The 20,810-nt window shown below is 49.1% G+C and overlaps 2 protein-coding genes and 1 long non-coding RNA gene across 35 annotated transcripts in view; 2 read left to right on the top strand and 1 right to left on the bottom strand.

Annotated features, from left to right (window-relative positions):
- Positions 1–20,810, bottom strand: part of LOC100402012 (serine/threonine-protein kinase MARK2-like) — an 85,220-nt gene that overhangs the window by 53,299 nt on the left and 11,111 nt on the right. For 8 of the 23 annotated variants that reach the window (XR_013533922.1, XR_013533921.1, XR_013533924.1 and 5 more), the window contains exons 1-2: positions 11,298–11,583; positions 7,643–7,829 (exon numbers count right to left, since the gene is read on the bottom strand). Coding sequence is in view for 7 of the 23 variants with exons in the window: in XM_078368575.1 (XP_078224701.1) it covers positions 7,647–7,774 (128 nt within the window). In the remaining 16 variants the exon portion in view is untranslated. Of the gene's footprint in view, positions 1–7,642; positions 7,830–11,297; positions 11,584–12,081; positions 12,429–12,453; positions 12,563–20,810 lie in introns of those variants that run through there. The other 15 variants (XR_013533923.1, XM_078368569.1, XM_078368582.1 and 12 more) reach the window with 12 other exon arrangements.
- On the top strand, positions 77–11,313 carry LOC118153101 (uncharacterized). Of its 6 annotated transcripts, none has more exons than XR_013533927.1 (4): positions 77–123; positions 460–2,687; positions 3,055–6,693; positions 10,906–11,301. It is a non-coding gene; the product is annotated as an uncharacterized LOC118153101 (long non-coding RNA). The 6 variants fall into 6 exon arrangements; XR_013533928.1 differs by lacking the exon at positions 10,906–11,301 and adding an exon at positions 8,403–10,134; XR_013533925.1 differs by lacking the exon at positions 10,906–11,301 and adding an exon at positions 8,400–10,133.
- LOC100405128 (HLA class I histocompatibility antigen, C alpha chain) overlaps positions 11,825–20,810 on the top strand; it is a 36,036-nt gene continuing 27,050 nt past the window's right edge. For all 6 annotated transcript variants that reach the window (XM_054254898.2, XM_078368588.1, XM_078368589.1 and 3 more), the window contains exons 1-2: positions 11,825–12,005; positions 14,941–15,083. The gene's annotated coding sequence lies outside the window, so the exon portion shown is untranslated. The remainder of the gene's footprint in view (positions 12,006–14,940; positions 15,084–20,810) is intronic.

Consider the following 20,810-nt stretch of genomic DNA (forward strand, 5'->3'; position numbering starts at 1 on the left):
GTCTGTTATGACATCACAAAGGCTTTTCATGAGCTCAGAGCAAAGCAGGGCCAATCATGGCTGGGGATCTTTCACAGAGGTTTTCTCTCTTTTGGTCCCCAAAACATCTTCCTCTTTTAAAAAGTAAGTGCTTTTGTCTAGATGGATTATAGAGATTGATATTTTGTTTCCCAGCTATTTAAACTGGTACAACGCTTCAACAGCATTTTCATTTGTAGTTTCTTTTTCTATATTTATTGTACTCTTAAGTTCTGGGGTACACGTGTAGATTGTGCAGGTTTGTTACATAGGTTTAACGTGCCATGGTGGTTTTCAATCATTTGTTATTTCAAAATCTGAAATAGCTTTTGGATTTTGAAGATCTCCTAATGTCTACATGCAACATATTTAATTCCTTTTCTTTCATCTCTCAATGGTTGAACCATTGAGAAGGGAGAGAATATTTTCCTTTCCTTGTAGGGTTTTTCCTTCCTCATGTGGTTGAGATTATGTAATGGACAGAGAATAAACAGACATACCCTACCCTCCATGAGCCCATAGCCTCTTCAAGAAGGCCCCCCCCCAGACATGAAGCTCCTTCAGCGTGAGAAGCACCAGGTGAAGTGGGGGCCAAAGAGTGGCCTGGGCCTCAGGTCAGCACTGGTGAGGGAAGAAGTGGGGCTTTCTGGAGGCCAGTGGGCTGAGCCCTGCGGTGTGAGGAGGGGTCGCCTAAGTGAGTAGAGACAAGGGCAGGAGGGTAGCCTCTGCAAAGGCCCAGGATGACTGAGGGTTGCTCTCTGGAGGGATGCGCTAGTCTGAACGAGTGACAGGGGCCAGGTTGGGAGCACTCAAGTCCCAGGACAGAGGCTGAGCCTGTATTCCAGCACTGGGGTTGTGGAATAGTTCTGAGCCCCTCGCAGGGCCACAGCCCTCACAGCCTGACTCTGCCCCAGGTGGAGGTGCTGCTATAAATAGTAGGGGCCCCGTAGGTGCACTGGAGGGTGGAAGGGAAGGGCTCCCCAGGAATAACCCTGCATGGATGACAGCCACCCCACAGAGGGCATGGCCACCAGGAAATGTAGGTCCTTCTACATTTAGGTGGAGGCAGCAGGCATAGGCTGGAAGGAGAAAGTGGGGCTGGATTCCCAGGGTTCCTAAATGCCAGGATGAGGTGCTTTTATTGCCTCCTGGGGAGCAAGATTTGGAAGAGACTGAGGCCCATGAGGGCAGCACTCAGGAGGTTGGTCTGGAGGGAGATGGCCCCTGAAGGGGCACACCTGTGCCTGTCCCTGTTGGCTCAGCCCTCACTGGCACTAGGAATCCCTTGGTCAGCAATGGGGGGGTGTCATAGCCTTCTGCCTGGAGCCTGAACACCCTGACATGTTCTCCCCAGGATTCTGCACTTATTTTCCTTTTTTTTTTTTTTCCCCCAAGACAGAGTCTCACTCTGTCACCCAGGCCAGAGTACAATGGCATGATCTCAGCTCACTGCAACCTCCGCTGCCTTGGTTCAAGTGATTCTCCTGCCTCAGCTTCCTGAGAATCTGGGATTACAGGCATGCACCACCACACCCAGCTAATTTTTTGTATTTTTAGTGGAGATGTGTTTTGCCATGTTGGCCAGGCTGGTCATGAACCCCTGGGCTCAAGTGATCCTCCCACCTTGGCTTCCCAAAGTGCTGGGATTCCAGGTGAGAGCCACCACACTTGGCCTGCTCCTGCTCTTCCATATGTGCATTGGAGTTGCCTCTCCCTGAGGGCAGCTGCTGCACCCTGAACGCCTGGCACAACTGTGGACCCGAGGAGGTGCTCAAACACGCGACTCCCTGGGGACCTCGGATCTGGGTGGCTCCCTTGTGTGACACGAGGCAGGAAGCAGAGCTCTGTGGGTCATGTGCCGCCCTAGGGCATGAAGGCTGTCCTTGTTCTCTTGCGAGCCAGGCTTGGCCACTCTTCCAGGGGACCCACCCACACTGCCTAGCCTGGCCGAGAGTGGCCTTCCTGTCCCTGCCTGGAGTGGTGTCTGCCACATGCTCTGAAGCTGGCCCTTTGCTGTGAGGTCTTGAAGGGCAGGGTGTGTGTGAGAGTCACCCACCACTGGGGCCTGGTAGGGTGGGGAGGCACCTAAGTGGGACTGCTGCCAATGCATCCTGGGTCTGGAGTGCAGGAGTCGGTAACTGACTCCACCTTGGGGGCCTGATGGGAGGCCTCAAATAGGCCTTGGCCATTCCACGGGGCTCAGGAGCACCAGGGGCTTATCAGGCTTGTGGCTGGGAGCAAGGCCAGGCCCTGGGGCTTCTGGGCCTGTTCTTTTTGAAGGGCAGCCTGGAGGATGACCTGGTATTGGTCCGTGGGTGTCCTGTGGCCTCCTGCATCTCATGGCCTTGCCCTTGCCCTTCAGCATGACCCTCCAGTGCCTTCATCGGTCTCCACAGAGCTCATCCTGGTAGAGGATGTGAGGGTGAGCCTGGAAGAGGTGACCATCTAGGACCGTCTTGGCTTCCAGATACAGCCCATGCCCTGCCAGCTGCCTGGGTAAGACCCACCAGGGGACCCCCTCACTCTCCAAGACACAGCCCAACTCTCCCTGAATCTGCCTCCTGCCAGTGGAACTCCACTTCAGGAAAGACTCAGGTGACTTCGTCCTCAATACCAGTGCTGTGGACGACATCAAGATGGCCTACCAGGAAACCAGGGCCATCACCATGGTAAGTTTGGGTCATTGGTCCCCAGGGTGATTTTCATTCTTCCTCTGGGCCATTGTGATGTTCATAGATTGGTGTTTTAAAAGCTGTCACTTAATGTCATCAGGTATAACTAGCAAAGCTGTTAGAGTCTCTCATTTATTCTGCAACTTTAGTCATTTTCATGCTACCTTTGTAATTTTTTTTATTTTTGAGACAGGGTCTCACTCTGTTGCCTGGGCTGGAGTGCAGTGGCAGGATCATAGCTTACTGCAGCCTTGACCTCCTGGGTTTAAGTAATCCTCCCAACTCAGCCTCCAGAGTAGCTGTGACTACCACCACCTGGCTGCGCACACCACTACACCTGGCTAATTTTTGTATTTTTTTGTAGAGATGGGGTCTCACAATGTTGCCCAGCTGGTCTCGAACTCCTGGGCTCAAGGGATCCACCCGCCCTGGCCTCGCAAAGTGCTGGCATTACCGGTGTGACCCTCCGCACCCAGGTTACCTTTATGATTTTCATTCCATGTCCACAAACTACCCACACTGTTACCTAATGGTTTCCTTTCTGTCAATCTTTCCATTAAAATAAAAATATTATTACATAAGCAGCACTCTTAACAACAATCAAGAAAATTGCTTGTAAAGAGGTTGCACCTTTCTCTGTTTCCCCAGGTTGATTTCTTGACCCTCTCCCTATTCTTGCAAGTGTTGACTTATCTGTGCTCGTGGCATGGATGAATTTAGTGTTCTGCTTTCCAATATCTTATTCTAGTCTCACTTTTTCTATTTCCCCATGTTGACAGGGAGGCTGGCTGATTATTTTTATGTCTTCATTTGTACTTTCGCCGTTCTTTTCTAATCAGAGTGTTTGAATGGTCAAAATGTTTTTGTTCTTTCAAAAATATAGGGAAGAATAGAATGAAAAGATTAAGAACAAACAAACACTCAGACACGTCTGCATATCTGCATGATGGGTTATGATGCAATCACAAACACAGAACTTACTTTAGAAGGGAGCTCTTACTACGGAAAGTGTAACAGACCCTCTCTAAGTCATCAATCCAAGGCAGCCCAAAGCTCATTGGTTTGATACAACAGTGGCAGTGACACCCACCCCAGCATGTCATTAAACCATTGTTGTGCGGTAGCCTTTGAGATGCTGTAAGCCCAAGACCTGCTTTCCTCTGTTAAAAGGGGTGGTTCCTGGTGATTGAGGAGTGTTGCAGTCAGGCCAGCTTCGGAGACTTTCCCCGGACCCAGCGAGGCCTGGGTTGATCCGGTGCTTGGTGTGTGGTGGGGACTCAGATGGTGCAGCACTGTGGATGGGCTAGAGGTGCCCTGACTGTGGGTCTCCTGCCATCCTGATACTCGGGTTTGCTCTTGGCTTTGCCTGGTTCATGGAGGTAGCCCTCGAAAGCTCACAGCAGCAGGAAATGACTTCCTGGCTCCAGGAAAGGCCAAAGTCAGAGTTCACCTTTGCAGTGACCATGTCCCACAGTCTCCATCCAGAAACACACCCAGGGCACCTTTCATTGGCTTTTTGCACCTACTGACTATCTTCACATAGACTGTCACTAAATTAACTTCCTCTAGGGCAGGATAGGTGTAAAGTCAGTGAGGGGAGGCAGCGGGGTGTGAGGAACACAGCTGGAAGTGCTGTGCTAAACGGACCTGGCCCCAAGGTGCAGTGTCAGGGAGTAACGGGGAGGTGGAGACTGTGGCAAGCAAACACACTGGCCAAGTCTAAGGGCAGCCACCATGCACCTCTAGCTGATTTCTGTTGTTTTTAATCACATCTGTGTCAAGGTCATTCACATACCATGCAATTCACACACCTAAAGCATACAGTTCAGGATTTTTTAGTACATTTTAGAACATTCACAGAGTTGGGAACCGTCACCAAACACATCCTCTCCTCTGCTCCCCTCCCCTCTTCTTCCCTCCCTTCCCCCTCCCTTCCCTTCCCTTTTCTTTCTTCTCTTTCCAGGGTGTCACTCTGTAACCCAGGCTGGAGTGCAGTGCTGCCATCTCAGCTCACTGCAACCTCTGCCTCCCAGGCTGAAGTCATCCTCCCACCTTGGCCTCTTGAGTAGCTGGGATTACAGATGGGTGCCACCACAGCCAGCTAATTTCTGTATTTTACCTAGCTATGGTGGCAACATGACGGGGTTTTGCCATGTTGCCAGGATAGTCTAAACCTCCTGAGCTCAGCAATCCACCAGCCTCGACCTCCCAAAGTTCTGGGATTACAGGTCTGAGCCACTACTGTGCCCGGCTGGATCAGGCACTTTCTAGACCTTACTAAAATCTGTGTCTTGGATTTTGCTTTCCTCTACTGCTAGGTGAGGTCCATACAGCTACCCATGATTGACTCTGAAAGTTGTTGATACATGGCAGTGCATTGAGAAAGTTCACACCTCACAGTGAATTTATGAAATGTGAGCATAAATTAAATAACTGGTTTCACTGGCCCTCCATTTATCTTTCTTTCTAAAATTCTTAATAAAGTATGGTTATTCTGTATGCCAATGCATACAGATTTTAACATTTGGATATATGTTGCTTTGAAAACTAGGATATGTTTTCTAAGACTCTTTCATTGAATTTAACTCCTAACATTCAGCGTAAATATGAGTTATGAATCCCAGTATGTACCTGAGCCTTGCTCTCCCTCCCTGAGCCCCGCACGCTGCCCTGGGCCCTTTCTTGGCAAGTGGACAGATAAATGGGAGCTGCTGGGGGTGGGAGTGCTGGACTGGGAATCAGATTTGAAGTATAGTCTAAATGCCCCACGGGCCCACCGCTTCTCAATAGCTCAAAGCTGCCCCAGCTGGTTTCCACAACAACCTCAAATCAGATAATGATCCTTAGTTGGCCAGAACCTATTAGTAAAGGTCAAAGGGGGTGGGGGGTGAGGCCAAAAGTAATGGTGATGTCATAGTCACAGGCTGAAGAGTAAGCCAGAATTTTCCACTTCAGGTGATGGTATTGGTGGTGCCACTTCCAGAGGGGGCACAGCTGCTTGGCAGAGGGACGGACTCACAGGGGCTCTTAGGGAGCTCAAGTGGGGCCCACAGATACCTTCTCCCTGGGGTTGCAAACTGGCATTGGGTGGAGGGAGAGTCAGTATTCACACCTGGGGGAGCCTCGCCCCCAAAGTGGATTTTAAGGCCAGCAGCACACTGGGGAGACAAGGGCCCCACAACACTACCATCCTTTCCCCAGCCTGCTTCGTGCTTCCTGGTCCTGCTCTTTATTGGGGATGGAGAATCTTATCTGAATGGTGGAACTCCAGTACCATCCCTGGCCAGCATCAGTAGTGGGCAGGGTCACTGCATGTTCAAGGCTGTGCACACTGGGCCCCAGCCATGCACGAGGGCGGTGCCTCCTGGACCTTCCTCAGGCTCCCTAGGGACCCATGAGGAAGCTCCCTGATGGGTGCTGATGGTTGTCTGTACCAACAGATTCACTGCCTGGCACAGAAACACCGGGTTCCTGGGAAGCTGGAACCTGCCTTATGAAAGTCCCCATTCCCATCACCCCCTCCATCCCTTGGGGCTGCTGGGTCTTGCCATCAACCCTCTCCTCACACCCAGGACACCTGCCTATTTCAAAGCACCCCTTCAACCTGGGCCTGGCTGAAGGCTCATTCCTCTGTCATGCCTCTGAGGGGTACTGCTTTGTGCTGCTGTTATCAAAAAGGGGAAACCATTCACAGCAGAAAGACCAATGCCACACTAGACAGCCAGGAACCCAGCAGCACAAGTGGCCCCCCCAGGTGCTTTGGGGACCACACCCCCACCACTGTGACTTCAGCACAGTCTGGTACCCAGGACTTCAGGATCCTCCTGGGAACCCTTCAGCATGATTAACATGGGCAGATGGGACCTGAAGGGGCTGTTGGTCCTCCTGAAAATGCTCACCAGGCAGTGTGAGTGTGGGGAGGCCATGTGCAATGTGTGGGACCCTGTCCTGCACCCGCTCAGAGCCTCAGCCCTGCAGAGACACTGGAAATGATTTGCTGCAGGTGAGGTCACCCCTGATGCTTCTCTGAGGTCTCTTTTCCTTTCAGATTTTCTGAGTAACTTTGAGGACCACGTGACTGCATGCCGAATAAACTAGGGCCCCCCGACCTGGTCGACATAAGGGAATCCCATCTTGGCCAGGCATGGTGGCTCTCGCCTGTAATCCCAGCACTTTGCGAGGTCAAAAATGGTGGATCCCTTGAGGTCAGGAGTTTGAGACTAGTTTGGCTAACACGGGGAAACCCCATCTCTACTAAGATACAAAACTTAGCTGGGCATGGTGGCATGCACCTGTAATCCCAGCTATTTGGGAGGCTGAAGCAGGAGAATCACTTGAACCCAGGAGGGGGGAGGTTGTAGTGAGCTGAGACTGTGCCACTGCACTCTAGCCTGGGTGACACAGCAAGACTCAGGCTCAAAAAAAAAAAAAAAAAAATAGATCTCATCTCAAAAAAAAACCCAACTTTACATAATGTTGTAAAAATCATTTGCTACACCTCAGCTATTTCTGACCATGTTTTAACTACAGGCTAGAAAATCATAGACTTCAAAATGATTCATTCTGAGTTGCTAGTCTAGTCTCTTATTTACATTACTCTCATTCTAGCAAAAGAGGATGTGATTTCCAGAGTCAACGTGCCTTCATTTGGGCTTGCTCTTTACTCTTTATCTTATTATTTTTCATTTCTAAACTCACACAGGTGCAGAGCTTTCTTTACACAAAGCAGAGCACATGGCCAAGGAAAGGATGTGATTTCCAGAGTCTGTTTCTACAACTGCCCTAAAAGTACAAATACTTTAAGAAATGTAATAGATTGATTTAAAGTCACAATACATTATAAGTGAGAATTTTTCTCAAGATAAAACAGAAAGATGCTAGGCATATCAAAAGGGATGCTTCAGAAGAGAACCACACTAAAAGGAGATTAAACTCCCCAAAACAAAGCTTACCTACTTCACAATTGTGATGAGGGCTGGCAGACTAGCACTGGAGAGGCAGTAGAGACACAGAAAACTCACCCAGGCTGAGTGAGATAGGAGACCCAGGATCCAAATGGGAGTTCCAGGCCATAGCATTGTCATCTATTAACTGGTCTTCTCTAACTCCTCTGAGACACACTTTCTTCACCTACAAAATCTAAGATATGTGACAGAGGGAGAGAAAGAGAATCAGTTTGATGTCTATTTTTTGGTTTCAGATTCTTAGATTATGCTAATGATCACTTTATATAGCACCACCTCCATGTAAGTACCAAACACAATTAGTCTGTTATTGGACACACGCTCAATATGGGCTTGAGTACAGCTAAAGAAACATAAGCAGATTCAAGCTTTTGGGTAATCCATACAAGGGAACGATGACATTAAATACTATAAAATCATGTAAGTGATGGCATGTTAACTTTTTCACTGATCAATAAGTGGGAATTCATGTTATATCCAGTGAAGACCCTTTCACAGTTATGTTTGGTTAAGGTACCTTTCCAGTCCTGTGTTTATACAGGTAGAACCTCTTCTTTTTTTCTTTCTTTTCTTTCTTGAGATGGAATCTCACCCTGTCTCCTAGGCTGGAGTGCAATGGTGCATTCTCAGCTCACTGCAACCTCCACCTCCCAAGTTCAAACGATTCTCCTGCCTCAGTCTCCTGATAGCTGGGATTACAGGTGCTTGCCACCATGCCCAGCTAGGCTAATTTTTGTATTTTCAGTAGAGATGGTGTTTCACCATGAGGCTGGTCTCGAACTCCTCACCTCGTCATCCGCCCACATTGGCCTCCCAAAATGTTGTGATTACAGGCATGAGCCACTAAGCCCGGACACCACTTCCTTTTTCTATCTAATAAAATATTGGTGGGGAAAAGACCCTCTGGCATTTGCTGTCTCATTTGTTCCTTTGTTGTAGTGATAGGGAAAGCCATAAAATAATATTTCAAGAAAAAGATAAGATATAGATGACTTTTTAGATCTCCTTCTGGCCTCATGGATTTACATGTGTTTTTACAGAATAGAGGTAAAATAATGATTATTAGGCTAAATGGTAATGTGGAAGTACAGGGATAATTCAAAGTTTAAGAATTCCTTCCCAGCCGGGCATGGAGGCTCATGTCTGTAATCCCAGCACTTTGAGAGGCCAAGGTGGGTGGATCACGAGGTCAAGAGATTGAGACCATCCTGGCCAACATGGTGAAACCCTGTCCCTACTAAAAATACAAAAATTAGCTGGGTGTGGTGGCACACACCTGTAGTCCTAGCTACTCAAGAGGCTGAGGCAGGAAAATTGCTTGAACCTGGGAGGTGGAGGTTGCAGTGAGCCGAGATCAGGCCACTGCACTCCAGCCTGGTGACAGAGTGGGACTCCATCTCAAAAAAAAAAAAAGAATTCCTTCCCCATGTTTAACTGGTGTGCTTTGCAAGGTCTAGATGACATCAATGATACAATTCTTGCAAGCAACAGCAGCAGGGTTCTTGAAGGTCCGTTGTCACCTAAAAATTGTTTTCTTCCTTTTATGTTGTTAAAGAGACTAAAGATTTCCCTGAATGGATAATGGAATTAAGTTTCTCAAAATAATGGTTCATGGACTGCCTGTCTGTACCAGCATCATTTGAGGTGCTTGTTCAAAATCCATATTCCTGGGGAATGGAGGTTTCACCACTTCGAGACCCACAGAGACTCCATTATGCTTTATGCAGGGTCACAGATGCCTCTAGAATGAAGTAGATACTCCTTTTGAATTCCTGTGATGTGAAACTGATAGCAAATATTAATCTAAAAGCAAAACTGAAAAAAAAATTCATATTCTTGGTCTGTACCTGAGATCATCTTGATGGATCTCAGGTATGCTTGTATTGTATTAAACCCTCTGGTGCTATTTATACACAATAATGTCTAAAAATCACTGTCTAAATTAAGAATTCACATTCTACTGCATTGGATTAGTGATACAATGAAATTCAGGTCCAGAGTTTTTATCATTCAATATCCAAAACACTTGGAAGTGACTTTTATATAGCTTTCAAAGTATAACACATGTAAAATAGACAATAAAAACAAGCTTTAAAAAATAATAAAACCAAAGGTTGGGTACGGTGACTCATGCCTGCAATCCCAGCACTTTGGGAGGCTGAGACAGGCAGATCACAAGGTCAGAAGTTTGAGACCGACCAGGCTGACGAACCCTATCTCTACTAAAAATACAAAAATTAGCCAGGCCTGGTAATGGGCGCCTACAATCCCAGGTACTCAGGAGGCTGAGGCAGGAGAATCTCTTGAACCCAGGAGGCGGAGGTTGCAGTGAGCCAAGATCTAGCCACTGCACTCCAGCTTCTGTGACAGAGTGGAACCCCCCCAGAAAAAGAGAAGAGCAAGAAGAAGAAGAAAATCATTCCATAATACTGTTATCCAAGGAAAAACAATAGTTGAGGACTATTTGTGTGAATTTCCTTCAAGTCTCTAAATATCATAACAGATCATCATAGGTTCTGAAAACTCTTAACAGGGACTGTGTTTCTTCATCACTGTAACCCTAGCTCTTCCCAAAATGCCTAGCACATAGTAGGTATTGAAAGCTTTGCTGAGTGAACAAAGTAAGTGAAGCTGAAATCAAATTGTATCTTTGATTTGGGTCACACTTTTTATAAAAATATACCAGCATTAAATAGAATATCACTTTCTGATTCTCAAAATTGATAACAAATCAATAACTAGTACTTCGGTATCAAGATATTTTTCTAGCATTTTAGCGATATTAATTTAACCCTAACAGCCACATGTCATGTAAGCGCTATTTTATTCTGAATTTTTAGATCAGGACACTGGAGCACAGAGAGTTTAGGTAATCAACCCAATACCACACACCCAGTATGTGGCAGAGCTGTCTCCCGAGGCTTTATCAGACCAGGTTAATCTACCTGTTCATGGTCATAAAGTCATCTACCTTTTATAAACAAACGTGCATAACGCTGACCACTTCAGCTATGGGAACTTCTATATAACATTTAAAAACTCTCCATTAGGAAACTATATATTAGGTGATTGTATCACAGTTAAGATTGAGCCCTGGTACCTATGTCACTCTGCTACCGCACAAAACTCTGCAAGGGCGCCCACACCACCCAAGGTGTGGGATGCAAAGTGCATGGGGCAGGTACCTCCGTGCACATCCACACATGCTGTTCTCAACCCCAATAATCACCTCTTTTTTTCTTTTTTTTTAGACAGGGTCTTATTCTGTCGCCCAGGCTGGAGTGCAGTAGCACGATCTCAGCTCACAGCAGCCTCGACCTCCCGGGCTCAGGCGCTCCTCCCACCTCAGCCTCCCGAGTGGCTGGGATCACAGGCACGCGCACCACCACATACGGCTAATATTTTGTATTTTTGATTTAAGAGATAGGGTTTTGCCATGTTGCCCAGGCTGCTCCCGAACTCCTGACCTCAAGTGATCAGCCCGCCTCAGTCTCCCGAAATGCTGTGGATACAGAAGGGAGCCACCAACTTCCCAAGTTTAAGGGTGAAATGGAGGAAAGTTCATGTAATACTCAGGGAAGTCCAATTCTTCCCACGTCTTTCACTTGGGCCCCACACAAAAATAAAGTAACTAGAAGTGTACCGTTCTGTTCACAGTGCGCTCACCGTCGGTGGCGTCAGCTGGAAGCCCCGGGTCGGACCGGGAGGGGGACGGTGCCTCCTGCCATGGGCCGGTATCCAAACTGATCCGCTCCCCACCGCACCCCCAGAGAAACCCACTCCATCCCCTAAACCTAAGAAAACCAGACCCCGCAAAACTGCACGAACAGAGCCATTTCCTCCTAACGTGTGCTTCAAACCCACGAAACCCAACTGGAAGCAGGACCAGCGTGCCTGCCCTGCACGCTACTCCTCCCGCGGCAGCAGCCGCCCATCCGGGCAGGTGGTGGGTCCTCGTGGGGTTCCGCGAACGTTGAGCCGCCACGCGCAACCGACGCCGGCTGGGCCTGCAAATCACCTCCCGGCCGCCAGGGAGCGCCGCAGCCGCGAGAGCGAGGCGGATCGCCTAGGAGGGGGCGCGCGGCGCCGCAGGGAAAGAGGGCGCCGCCTCGCTAGCCCTGAGCCCCTCCCGCCGCGCGCCCTCCAGGCGGGGCGGCCCGCGAGGCCTCTGTGGGCGAGGGGGCGGGGACGAAACGGCCCCGAGGATCCGTGCGCTGCACGGCGGCGGCGCGAGCCCGAGGGGGCGGGGAGGCGCGGGCGCCGAGACAGCGCCGGGCAGAGGGACCTGGCTACCCTGGACAGTGCATCGCCGCCCGCCTGGGTTGCCGCGCCACAGCCGCTGCGGATCATGGTGAGTGGGACTGCGCGTCGCCACCGCCACCGCCACCGCCACCGCCGCGCTTTCTTTCTCTCCTGGACCCACGCACCTGGCGGGAAAGGGCCGAGCGGGTGGCTGCGCGGACTTTGCGGGTTCGCCGCTGGAACCGGCTACCTTCGGAGGGGCAGGGTCCGCGCGGGTCTAGGGAGCGGGAGCTGAACGTTTGGGCCGGGGGCGCGCGGGTCGGCCCGAGGCCCACTGGTCTCCGGAACTTTGTTCCTGTTCCTGCTCCCCGGTCCCGCTCCAGTACCTCGAGGTACCCGCTCGCGCTCAGCCCCCTGTTGCATGCACTGGGCTGGCGACCGGGATGCCCGCGAGCCATTCCCGCCCGCAGCCCACCCTCCGGCCCCCGGAACCTGCTCTCGCCACCGCCCGCCGGCGCCTGGAGCGAAAAACGGCGTTTCTCGCGCGCTGCACCCACCCTGCCTCTGGAGTCCTGGGGTTCGGGCCCTAACGGTTAAGCTCCGGCCCCTCTCCTCCCTGCACCCCGGGGATGTGTCTGTGCGCTCGATGGTGCGTCCTGGGTTTACAGATTGGCTTGGGAGGAGGCTGGGTTTTATCAGTGTCTGGGGTTGGAGGGGCTTCTGGTGTGTTCTTTAGGACAACTCCTCTCTCTGCCGGGTTTCCCAGGCCAGTCCTCCACTCTGGATTAGTACCGCTTCCTCTCGGCATTAAGCGGGGGTGGGGGGGTGGGGTGGGGTGGGGTGTGTGTGTGTGTGTGTGTGTGTGTGTGTGTTCCCTCGGTCCGATGAACTGCCTGAGAGTTTTAGCAGCAGAGCCTGGTTCTTTGGCTACGAAGGGAGAACATCTGTTGTGCTATCCTCAACTCAAAGGACAGGTCTTGGCAAAATGTGAAATCTGCGTTTGTCTTCAGGGGTCTATATTCAATCTTTGTCCCCCTTCCTGTAGGGTTTCCTCTCCACTTCAGGGCTTATTAAAATATGCTAACCACCTTTCTCTTACTCCATCTGATTTTGCCCTGGCTACCCCTTTAGGCACATACTCTCTGCCTGATTATGTGTGACCACTTAATCTTAAAATTCTAACCTTTCCTACCCAGCCCACCACAGTGTGTATTCCCCTTGCCTGCTTCATTTTCTCTTCTCTTGAGCATGTATTGTTTAGTGTACTGCATATTTTGTTTCTTTAGCTTGTTTCTTGAAAGTCTCCTCTACCAGAATGTAAGTTTCAGGAAGACAGATTTTTATCATTTGTTCTTTACTGTCCTTCTAGTGCCTACAGCCGCACAGTAAGTCCTTGATAACTCTTTTGAATTAACCCAATAAAGCAAGCTGCTTTATGCTAATGCACAAGTGGAGAGCAACTGCAAACATTTTGCAGCTGACAGTTGTAATGATGAGAGTCTCAAGTGAAGTTTGGGAGGAGGGAGATACTCCCGAGAGAAGGGACCCGATTTTGGCAGCCTTCAAAGACAAAAGTCTAGGCGGCTATCTCTTATGGCTGGTCTGTCGCTTCATACTCTTGGCACCTTGGCATCAGAGTGCACAAGGCATTTTTAGGGCCAATTGGCTCTCTCCTTTGGGCTTTGAGGCTTTGTCCCAATGTGTAGGTAGGAATTGTATCGAGTAAGGGAATAAGTTCACTTGTTAGCTGAATAGAAAAGTCATGGGAATGTTTAACCTAAAAGAGCTAAAATCAAGGGCAAGCTCTTGAAAGCTTTATACTGCACAAGTGTGATGTGTCCTGTTTCGGTAAGTATTTCTCAGAAACTTTGGGTCTTCAGAGGAATTTTTTTTTTAATACCCAAATCCAAATTGTATTACTTTTTTTTTTCTTCTTTTTTTTGTGGCAGGGTCTCACTCTGTCTCCCAGGCTAGAGTGCAGTGGTGCAATCTAGGCTCACTGCACCCTCCACCTCCTGGGCTCAAGTGATTCTCGTGCCTCAGCCTCCTGACTAGCTGGGATAACAGGTGTGCACCACCACACCAGGCCAACTTGTGTATTTTTGGTAGAGACAGGGTTTCACATGTTGTCCAGGCTGGTCGAACTCCTGACCTCAAGTGATCGACACCCCCCTTGGCTTCCCAAGTGCTGGGATTACAAGTCATGAGCCACTGTGCCCAGCTGAAATCATATTACTTTATTTAAAAAAAAGTGGGCCAGGGAGGAGGAAGGTTAGGGGGTTTGATTTATAAATAAATTAGTGGGTCAGTTCAGAGAGACACCCTTTTGAATACATGTCCAGTATGAACTGTCTTGTAAGATATCTCTGCTAGTTAGTCTTATTCCAAAATAATTATTTTGAATATTTGGAAGAAGCAGTCGAGTGTCATACTGTCAGGCAAATCCGCTCTCACTATTTCTTCAGGCTTGTTTCCATGCAGATGCCCACAAACTTACTTCTAGTAATTATTTGTTTTCTTTCACTCAGTTTATTTTTTAGTGGTTTATTTCTCTTGTATGGATTAACTAGTCAATTTAATTAGGGAATTGGTGTTTTCTAAAGAAATCTTTCTATTTTTTGGACCATATAAGCTAAAATCCTCTTGACAAGCCTCAGCTCACTTCCCACATGGGCAGTAGACAAAATTAGTGGGAATCCTGGAAAGTCGGGGATTGGCATCGTTCTGAAGCAGGAGCAGACATGTTGGTCACAAAGATATAAAACATATATCTTTGATTTCCTTCTGTCATTGATGACACCATACCTGGCACTCAATACCTGTTTGTAGAGGTGAACTCATCTAAACTCCTCCCTGATCACTCAATAATATGTGAACCCAACAACCTCTCATGTCATGGGCTGAATTCCCTTGTTTTATGTCATTTTTCCAGGTGGGGTGCTGTTCACATGGGGCCCTTTCTCCTTTTCCACCTCATTTTCCAGGTGTGAAACACTGGATGTTGATCACTCAGGGTCCTTTCTTTTTCTTTTTTTTTTTTTAAGATGGAGTTTCACTCTTGTTACCCAGGCTGGAGTGCAATGGCGCGATCTCGGCTTACCGCAACCTCCACCTCCTGGATTCAAGCAATTCTCCTGCCTCAGCCTCCTGAGTAGCTGGGACTACAGGCATGTGTCACCATGCTCAGGTAATATTTGCATTTTTAGTAGAGATGGGGTTTCACCATGTTGACCAGGATGGTCTTGATCTCTTGACCTCATGATCCACCTGCCTTGGCCTCCCAAAGTGCTGGGATTATAGGCATGAGCCACCGTGCCTGGCCAGTGTCCTTTCTTACAGAAAGAGATGGCCAAGGGCAGACCTGTGGTCCACAGATCAAATCCAAACTGCGGTGCAGTAAAATAAAAGCAGAGCTCAAGCCATAACAGGAGGCCTATAATAAAGACCATCTGAGAGCGCCCTATGACTGCAGAACACTGCTGTGTGTGTGGTTGCAGAGAAGGAAAAACTGCTTTGGTCCCACATCTCTTCCCAACATAGAGTTTGCATGAGGGTCTCATAAAGAGGGCTTATGCAGAAGACTCTGGGAAGAAATACAACCTTTACTCACTAGACTCAGGAGGGTCTTTGCAGATGGATGCTTGTGAAGCCTGAAGGTCTTGCAGGGTAGAGATCACCGGAACACCACAGGCTCTGCCTATGTTCTCAAAATAAGGAGCAATTCTAATTGCTCTGTGTCCACAACACTCTGGAAATAAAAGCCCCTTGATGCATATGTGTTTGGGCAGACCCTACGGCACCTTATTGACTGCACCTCTTTTGCCAAAGCACCTGGATAGATAATGGGTGGTAAAGTCTCGGGGTCCTTAGTTAGCATTTCTTAGGAGAACCACATTTGCTATTGAATGCTGCAGACAAGTGCTCTTCCTCAGGCTATCTTCCTTCTCAGCCCCCCTCCCCAAAGCCTGCAAGATTAACAAGATCATGCACCCAATAAAAGCACAGGAAGCTCAGAGCTCAATGTCAATGTGGATCACCTGTGCGGATCACCCCACTGGAGAGTGTGTTGGACCCCTGGACTCATGCTGTAAAATTCTACTCTTGTGTCTTTGTCTTTATTTCTTTTCTCACTCAGAGTGATTCTTCTGGAATGCAGATCTGATCAAGGTTCTTCCTGACTTCATTGCTGCCAAAGCTGCACATTGTCCTTGGGATAAAAGCCAAGGTTCTCCCGAAGCCCACGAACTTCAGCCATTGAACCTGCTCACTGCTCCAACCTTGCTTTCTGCCCCTGTGCTCCTTTCTCTCATCTTCACCATGAACTGCTAACAGTTCCCCAGACTCCCTGTGTGCTCTTTCTTCTGAGCCTGTGTTTGTGATACTGATTCCCTAGAAGATCTTTCCTGCCATTCACCTGGATTAACTGGGTTCCTCATCCAGGTCTCTGTTTAGACATTGCATCCTCCTGGAAGCAGTTTTCCCACACTAATTACAGTAGCCTGCATTTAGCAGTTCTTTCAATCCTGTTGTGGAATCTTTGGTGTTTCACTCACTGAGGCCTAGGAGAGCCTGATGCATAGTCACTGCCTAATACAGGTTTGCTAAATAAATGTGGGGTCGACCATGAGAAACCACCTTACTCCTGCAAGAATGGGCATAATTAAAAAGTCAAAAAATAGTAGACGTTGGCATAGATATGGTGAAAAGAGAACACTTTTACACTGCTAGTGGTGAGAATATAAATTAGTACAGGCACTTTGGCAAAAAGTACGGATGTTCTGGAAAATCTTACCCAACAAGAAACCCAAGTGGCACTCAGGGGATCAGAGGAACACACTTTATTACACCAGCAGGCCCAGAAGGGTTCACACCCAGAAGTCGGGACCCCAGCTAAGAAAAGCACACAGTTTTTATAGGTAAAGGGGCAGCGGAAGTAACTCGGGACTTTAGACAACGCAGCAGGTTTTAGACGAAGTGGCAGTTTCCCTTAAGGCTTTCCAGTTAGTAAGCAATAAGCTGAGGTACAGAAGCAGAAAGAGGCAGTTACTAACAAAAATAGGGGCAGTTTTAAAATAGGGACGGCTGCTGACTACGTGCTGACAAAATCCTGGGCAAAATTTCCACTTCATCCCCCACTTTGATGCTCTCTTATGGTTATTAGGGAGCATCCCCTTTTACACCCTGGTGTCTGTACTTAGCGGCTTATACTCACAGAGGGCTAGTAACTGAGCACTTGGTTTTCTAATTACCATGACTTCAGGAAACTGCCAGAGTATGTTAATTAGGCAAGGGCCAAGATTATTAATAGCAAAACAGGAAGTGACATTTTACACCAGAAATGGACAAAGAATATCCCTCAAGGGAAGACAATAATGTCAGCACAACAGTAGAACAACAAATGCTGTCCAAGTATTAAGATTTCAGACCACATCTTGCTGGAGCATGATTTTCATGGGATGCCGAGGGTCTGGGCGCACAGACCACCTGTCCAGCGATGTGTCCGGGTGGGCCCTCTCTGCTCTGGAATAGTGTACCCACAGAACGACTCCTGTAACTTGCAGAACAGTTTGGATGACAAGGATTACAGCATGGGGCCCTGTCCAAACAGATTGGAGGGGTTCCTTTTTCCAATCTTTCACCTAGACCTGGTCCCCAAGTTGGAAGGGATGTACTGGATTAGCTAGGGAGAGGTGCTCTTTCTGTTACAAACTGACTGACCGGGGACAGCACTTTTCCCAGTGCCTGCAGCTGGGATGTCATGCTTGTTTCCCCTAGCTGTCTCAGGTCTAATGTTACTTTGTTAACGGGGCGGGGGGGGGAGCGGTGGCAGTGCTCCCGAATAGGATTTCAAAGGGTGAGTAGCCCACGGGTCCTGCTGTACACCATGATTGCAACAGGGCTAGGGGAATTATATCTACCCAGGAAGCCTGGGTTTCCTGACAGAGCTTTGCTAGTGTAACCTTCAGGGTTGGATTCATGTGCTCCACTTTCCCTGAACTTTGTGGCCTGTAGGCTGTATGAAGTTTCCACTTAATCTTGAGCACACTGGTGAGGGCTTGGATGATTTCTGCCACAAATGCTGGCCCATTGTCACTGTGTATGGTGGATGCTGTCCCATTGTCATTGTGTATGGTGAATGCTGGCCCACTGTCACTGTGTATGGTGGAATCCCATATCAGGGAACAATTTCACAAAATAGGACTTCCACTACTTCTCGGGCTCTTTCCATCTTAGTTGGCAGTGCCTCAGCCCAGCCTGAGTACGTACATACAAGGACCTGTAGGCATCTGTACCCTTTACTGGGCTTAATTTCAGTGAAGTCCACCTCTATGTCCTCAAAGGGGTAGACCCCCACCTGTTGCACCCCTGGGGCAGGTTTCAGTCACTGTGGGGGGGTTGCTTTTAGCACAGGTAAGGCACTGATTGCTTACTGCAGCAGAGTTTAGGGAGGGTTGCAATATAGTAATAGCTGTGGAGTAAGGTCTCCAGAGCAGTTTTACCTAGGTAGTGAGACCATGGTCCTGAGTAACGATGGTGTGAGCCAAGTTCCTGGGCACTATCGGTCTGTGGTCAGGGAGTAGCCACCATCCCCCAGCACTCTGCTTTCCCCCTCCTGCTGTGCCCACTGGTTTTCTTCCTTAGGGCACTCTGGCTTTCCCATATCCTCTTGGAGCCAAGGGGTGACTGAATAAGTGGGCAGGGTCCCGTACAGGTTCTTTCTGCAGTGCGGCTTCTTCTCTGTCAGCCAGACGGTTTCCTATAGAGATAAGATCAGTTCCTCTTTGGTGGCTTTTGCAATGCATGACAGCTACCCCTTTGGGCTTCCAAACTCCTTCCAGCAGTCTGAGAATTTCTTCCTTATTTTTGATTTCTTTTCCTCCTGCTATTAGCAGCCCTCTCTCCTTGTATATCACCCCATGTATGTGGACAGTTGCAAAGGCGTACTTGGACTCAGTGTGAATATTGGCCACTTTACCTTCTGCATGGCACAGGGCCTGAATGAGGGCATGTACTTCTGCCCATTGTGCTGACCAGCTGCTGGGCAAAGGGGCTGCCTCGACCACTTCAGTGGCAGTGGTGACTGCATACCCTGCATACCTCTTCCCATTTTGGACATAGCTGCTTCCATCAGTGAACAGGTTTAAGTCTGCCTTTGGAAGGGGACAGTCCTTCAGGTCTGGCAGACTAGTAAAGATTTCATCTACCACCTCCTCACAGTCTTGGTCTAGGGTCCCCTCCTCTGTGGGTAGAAATGTGGCTGGGTTGAGGCCACTGTCTCAATGGCGACCCGTGGGTTTTCATAGAGCAGCCCTTGGTAGTGGGTTAAACAAACATTTGAGAGCCACTGGTTCCCCTGACTGCTCATAAGGATGGACACTGAGTGAGGCACTTTGATATGGACAGTCTGGCCCAAGGTTAGCTTGTCAGCTTCCTTCATCAGAATAACTGTGGCAGCTAAGGCTCAGAGACAAGGGGGTCATTCTGATGCTACTGCATCCAACTGTTTAGACACATATGTTACTGGTCTCTGCCAAGGCCCAATGGTCTGGGTGAGGACCCCAAGTGCTATCTTCTTTCTATCCTGAATGAATAGATTGAATTCTCAGGTGACATCTGGAAGTCCTAGTGTTGGGGCACTTTGGAGCAGTGCCTTGATTTCCCAGAAAGCCATGTCTTGGCTACCACCCCCCTCAAGGGGTCCATAGTCGGGAATCCATATTCGGCAGAAGCCTGCCACCCCGAGAAACTCCCTGAGCTTCCACTTGGTATTGGGAGTGGGCGTGGAGCAAATCACCCTTTTTCTCTCTGGTCCCAAGGACCAGAGAACCCCAGGTATGAACCCCAGGTATCTCACCTGTCATCTGCAGATTTGGGCCTTAGCCATCCCTAGGGGCTTCATCTCTGCCCAGACTGCAGGGAAGGAGTCCAGGAATTCTGGTGGGATTTCCTCTGACCTCTCGGCAGTGTGCAGTTTTCATTCTTCCTCACGTGGAAGTGTGACTGCCCGGACCAGGCCCCATTTTGGCTCACTCAAAGTCAGACTGGCTGGCTCCCCTGGTTTAAAAGCAATTTGTGCCCTTATCAAGTCTCTTCCCAAAAGGGGAACAGGACATTCTGGTAGGTAGAGGAACTCATGGCATACCTGGTGCCCTCCTAATTGGCATATCCGATCTTGGCAGAACGGCCGGGGCTCTACTTGGTTGTCTGTTGCTCCCACAACAGTTGCCTTTCAGTTGCTAAATGGGGCAACCAGAGTGGTGATCATGAGTACTCTGCTCCAGTGTCTACTATAAAAGTCATTGGGTGGCCCCAGACCTTTATCCTGACGTGGGCTCTCAGGGGCCAAGTTTCACAGAGGTTGGCCCGTCCTAGTCTGAGTTCGTCCTGGACAAGGCAATCAGGTGGGCCTGGCTAGGTTCTGGCTGGTATTCTGCCCTCTCTTGGTGGGGGGTGCCCCACCCAGGACCATCTGTTTGGGGCACTTGTTCTTCCAATGTCCCACCTCTTTGCAGTATGCCCAGTGATGTAGCCACAAGGGAGGGTGCTCAGATCTCCCCTCTTTGTGTGGCAGGTGTGTCAGGCAAGGGTGGTGGGCTGGGGGCTGATGGTGCCAGAAGGACATAAAGCAGTGACAGCTCCTCCTTGGGGTCACCCTGATGAATTGGTTCCTTGGGTCCCTTAGTTGCTTGGGCCATGAGGACCTTGAACTGTCACTTATTTCCAGTGCAGAATTGAACACAAGGGGAAGGGTCTGAGCTATCTCCAACCAGGAGTCAATATATGGGATCTGGTCTGGGTGGCTGGGGTTGCTGGTCACAGCCTTCCAAACAGCCTATAGAGAGGTCCGGGGTGCCCTCTGGTCACCAGCCAATGCTAAGAACCAGCCACTCTGATCTGCAGAGGATCTTTAGCT

Source organism: Callithrix jacchus, chromosome 4 (genome assembly GCF_049354715.1).
Source record: "Callithrix jacchus isolate 240 chromosome 4, calJac240_pri, whole genome shotgun sequence".
Lineage (NCBI taxonomy): Eukaryota > Metazoa > Chordata > Mammalia > Primates > Cebidae > Callithrix > Callithrix jacchus.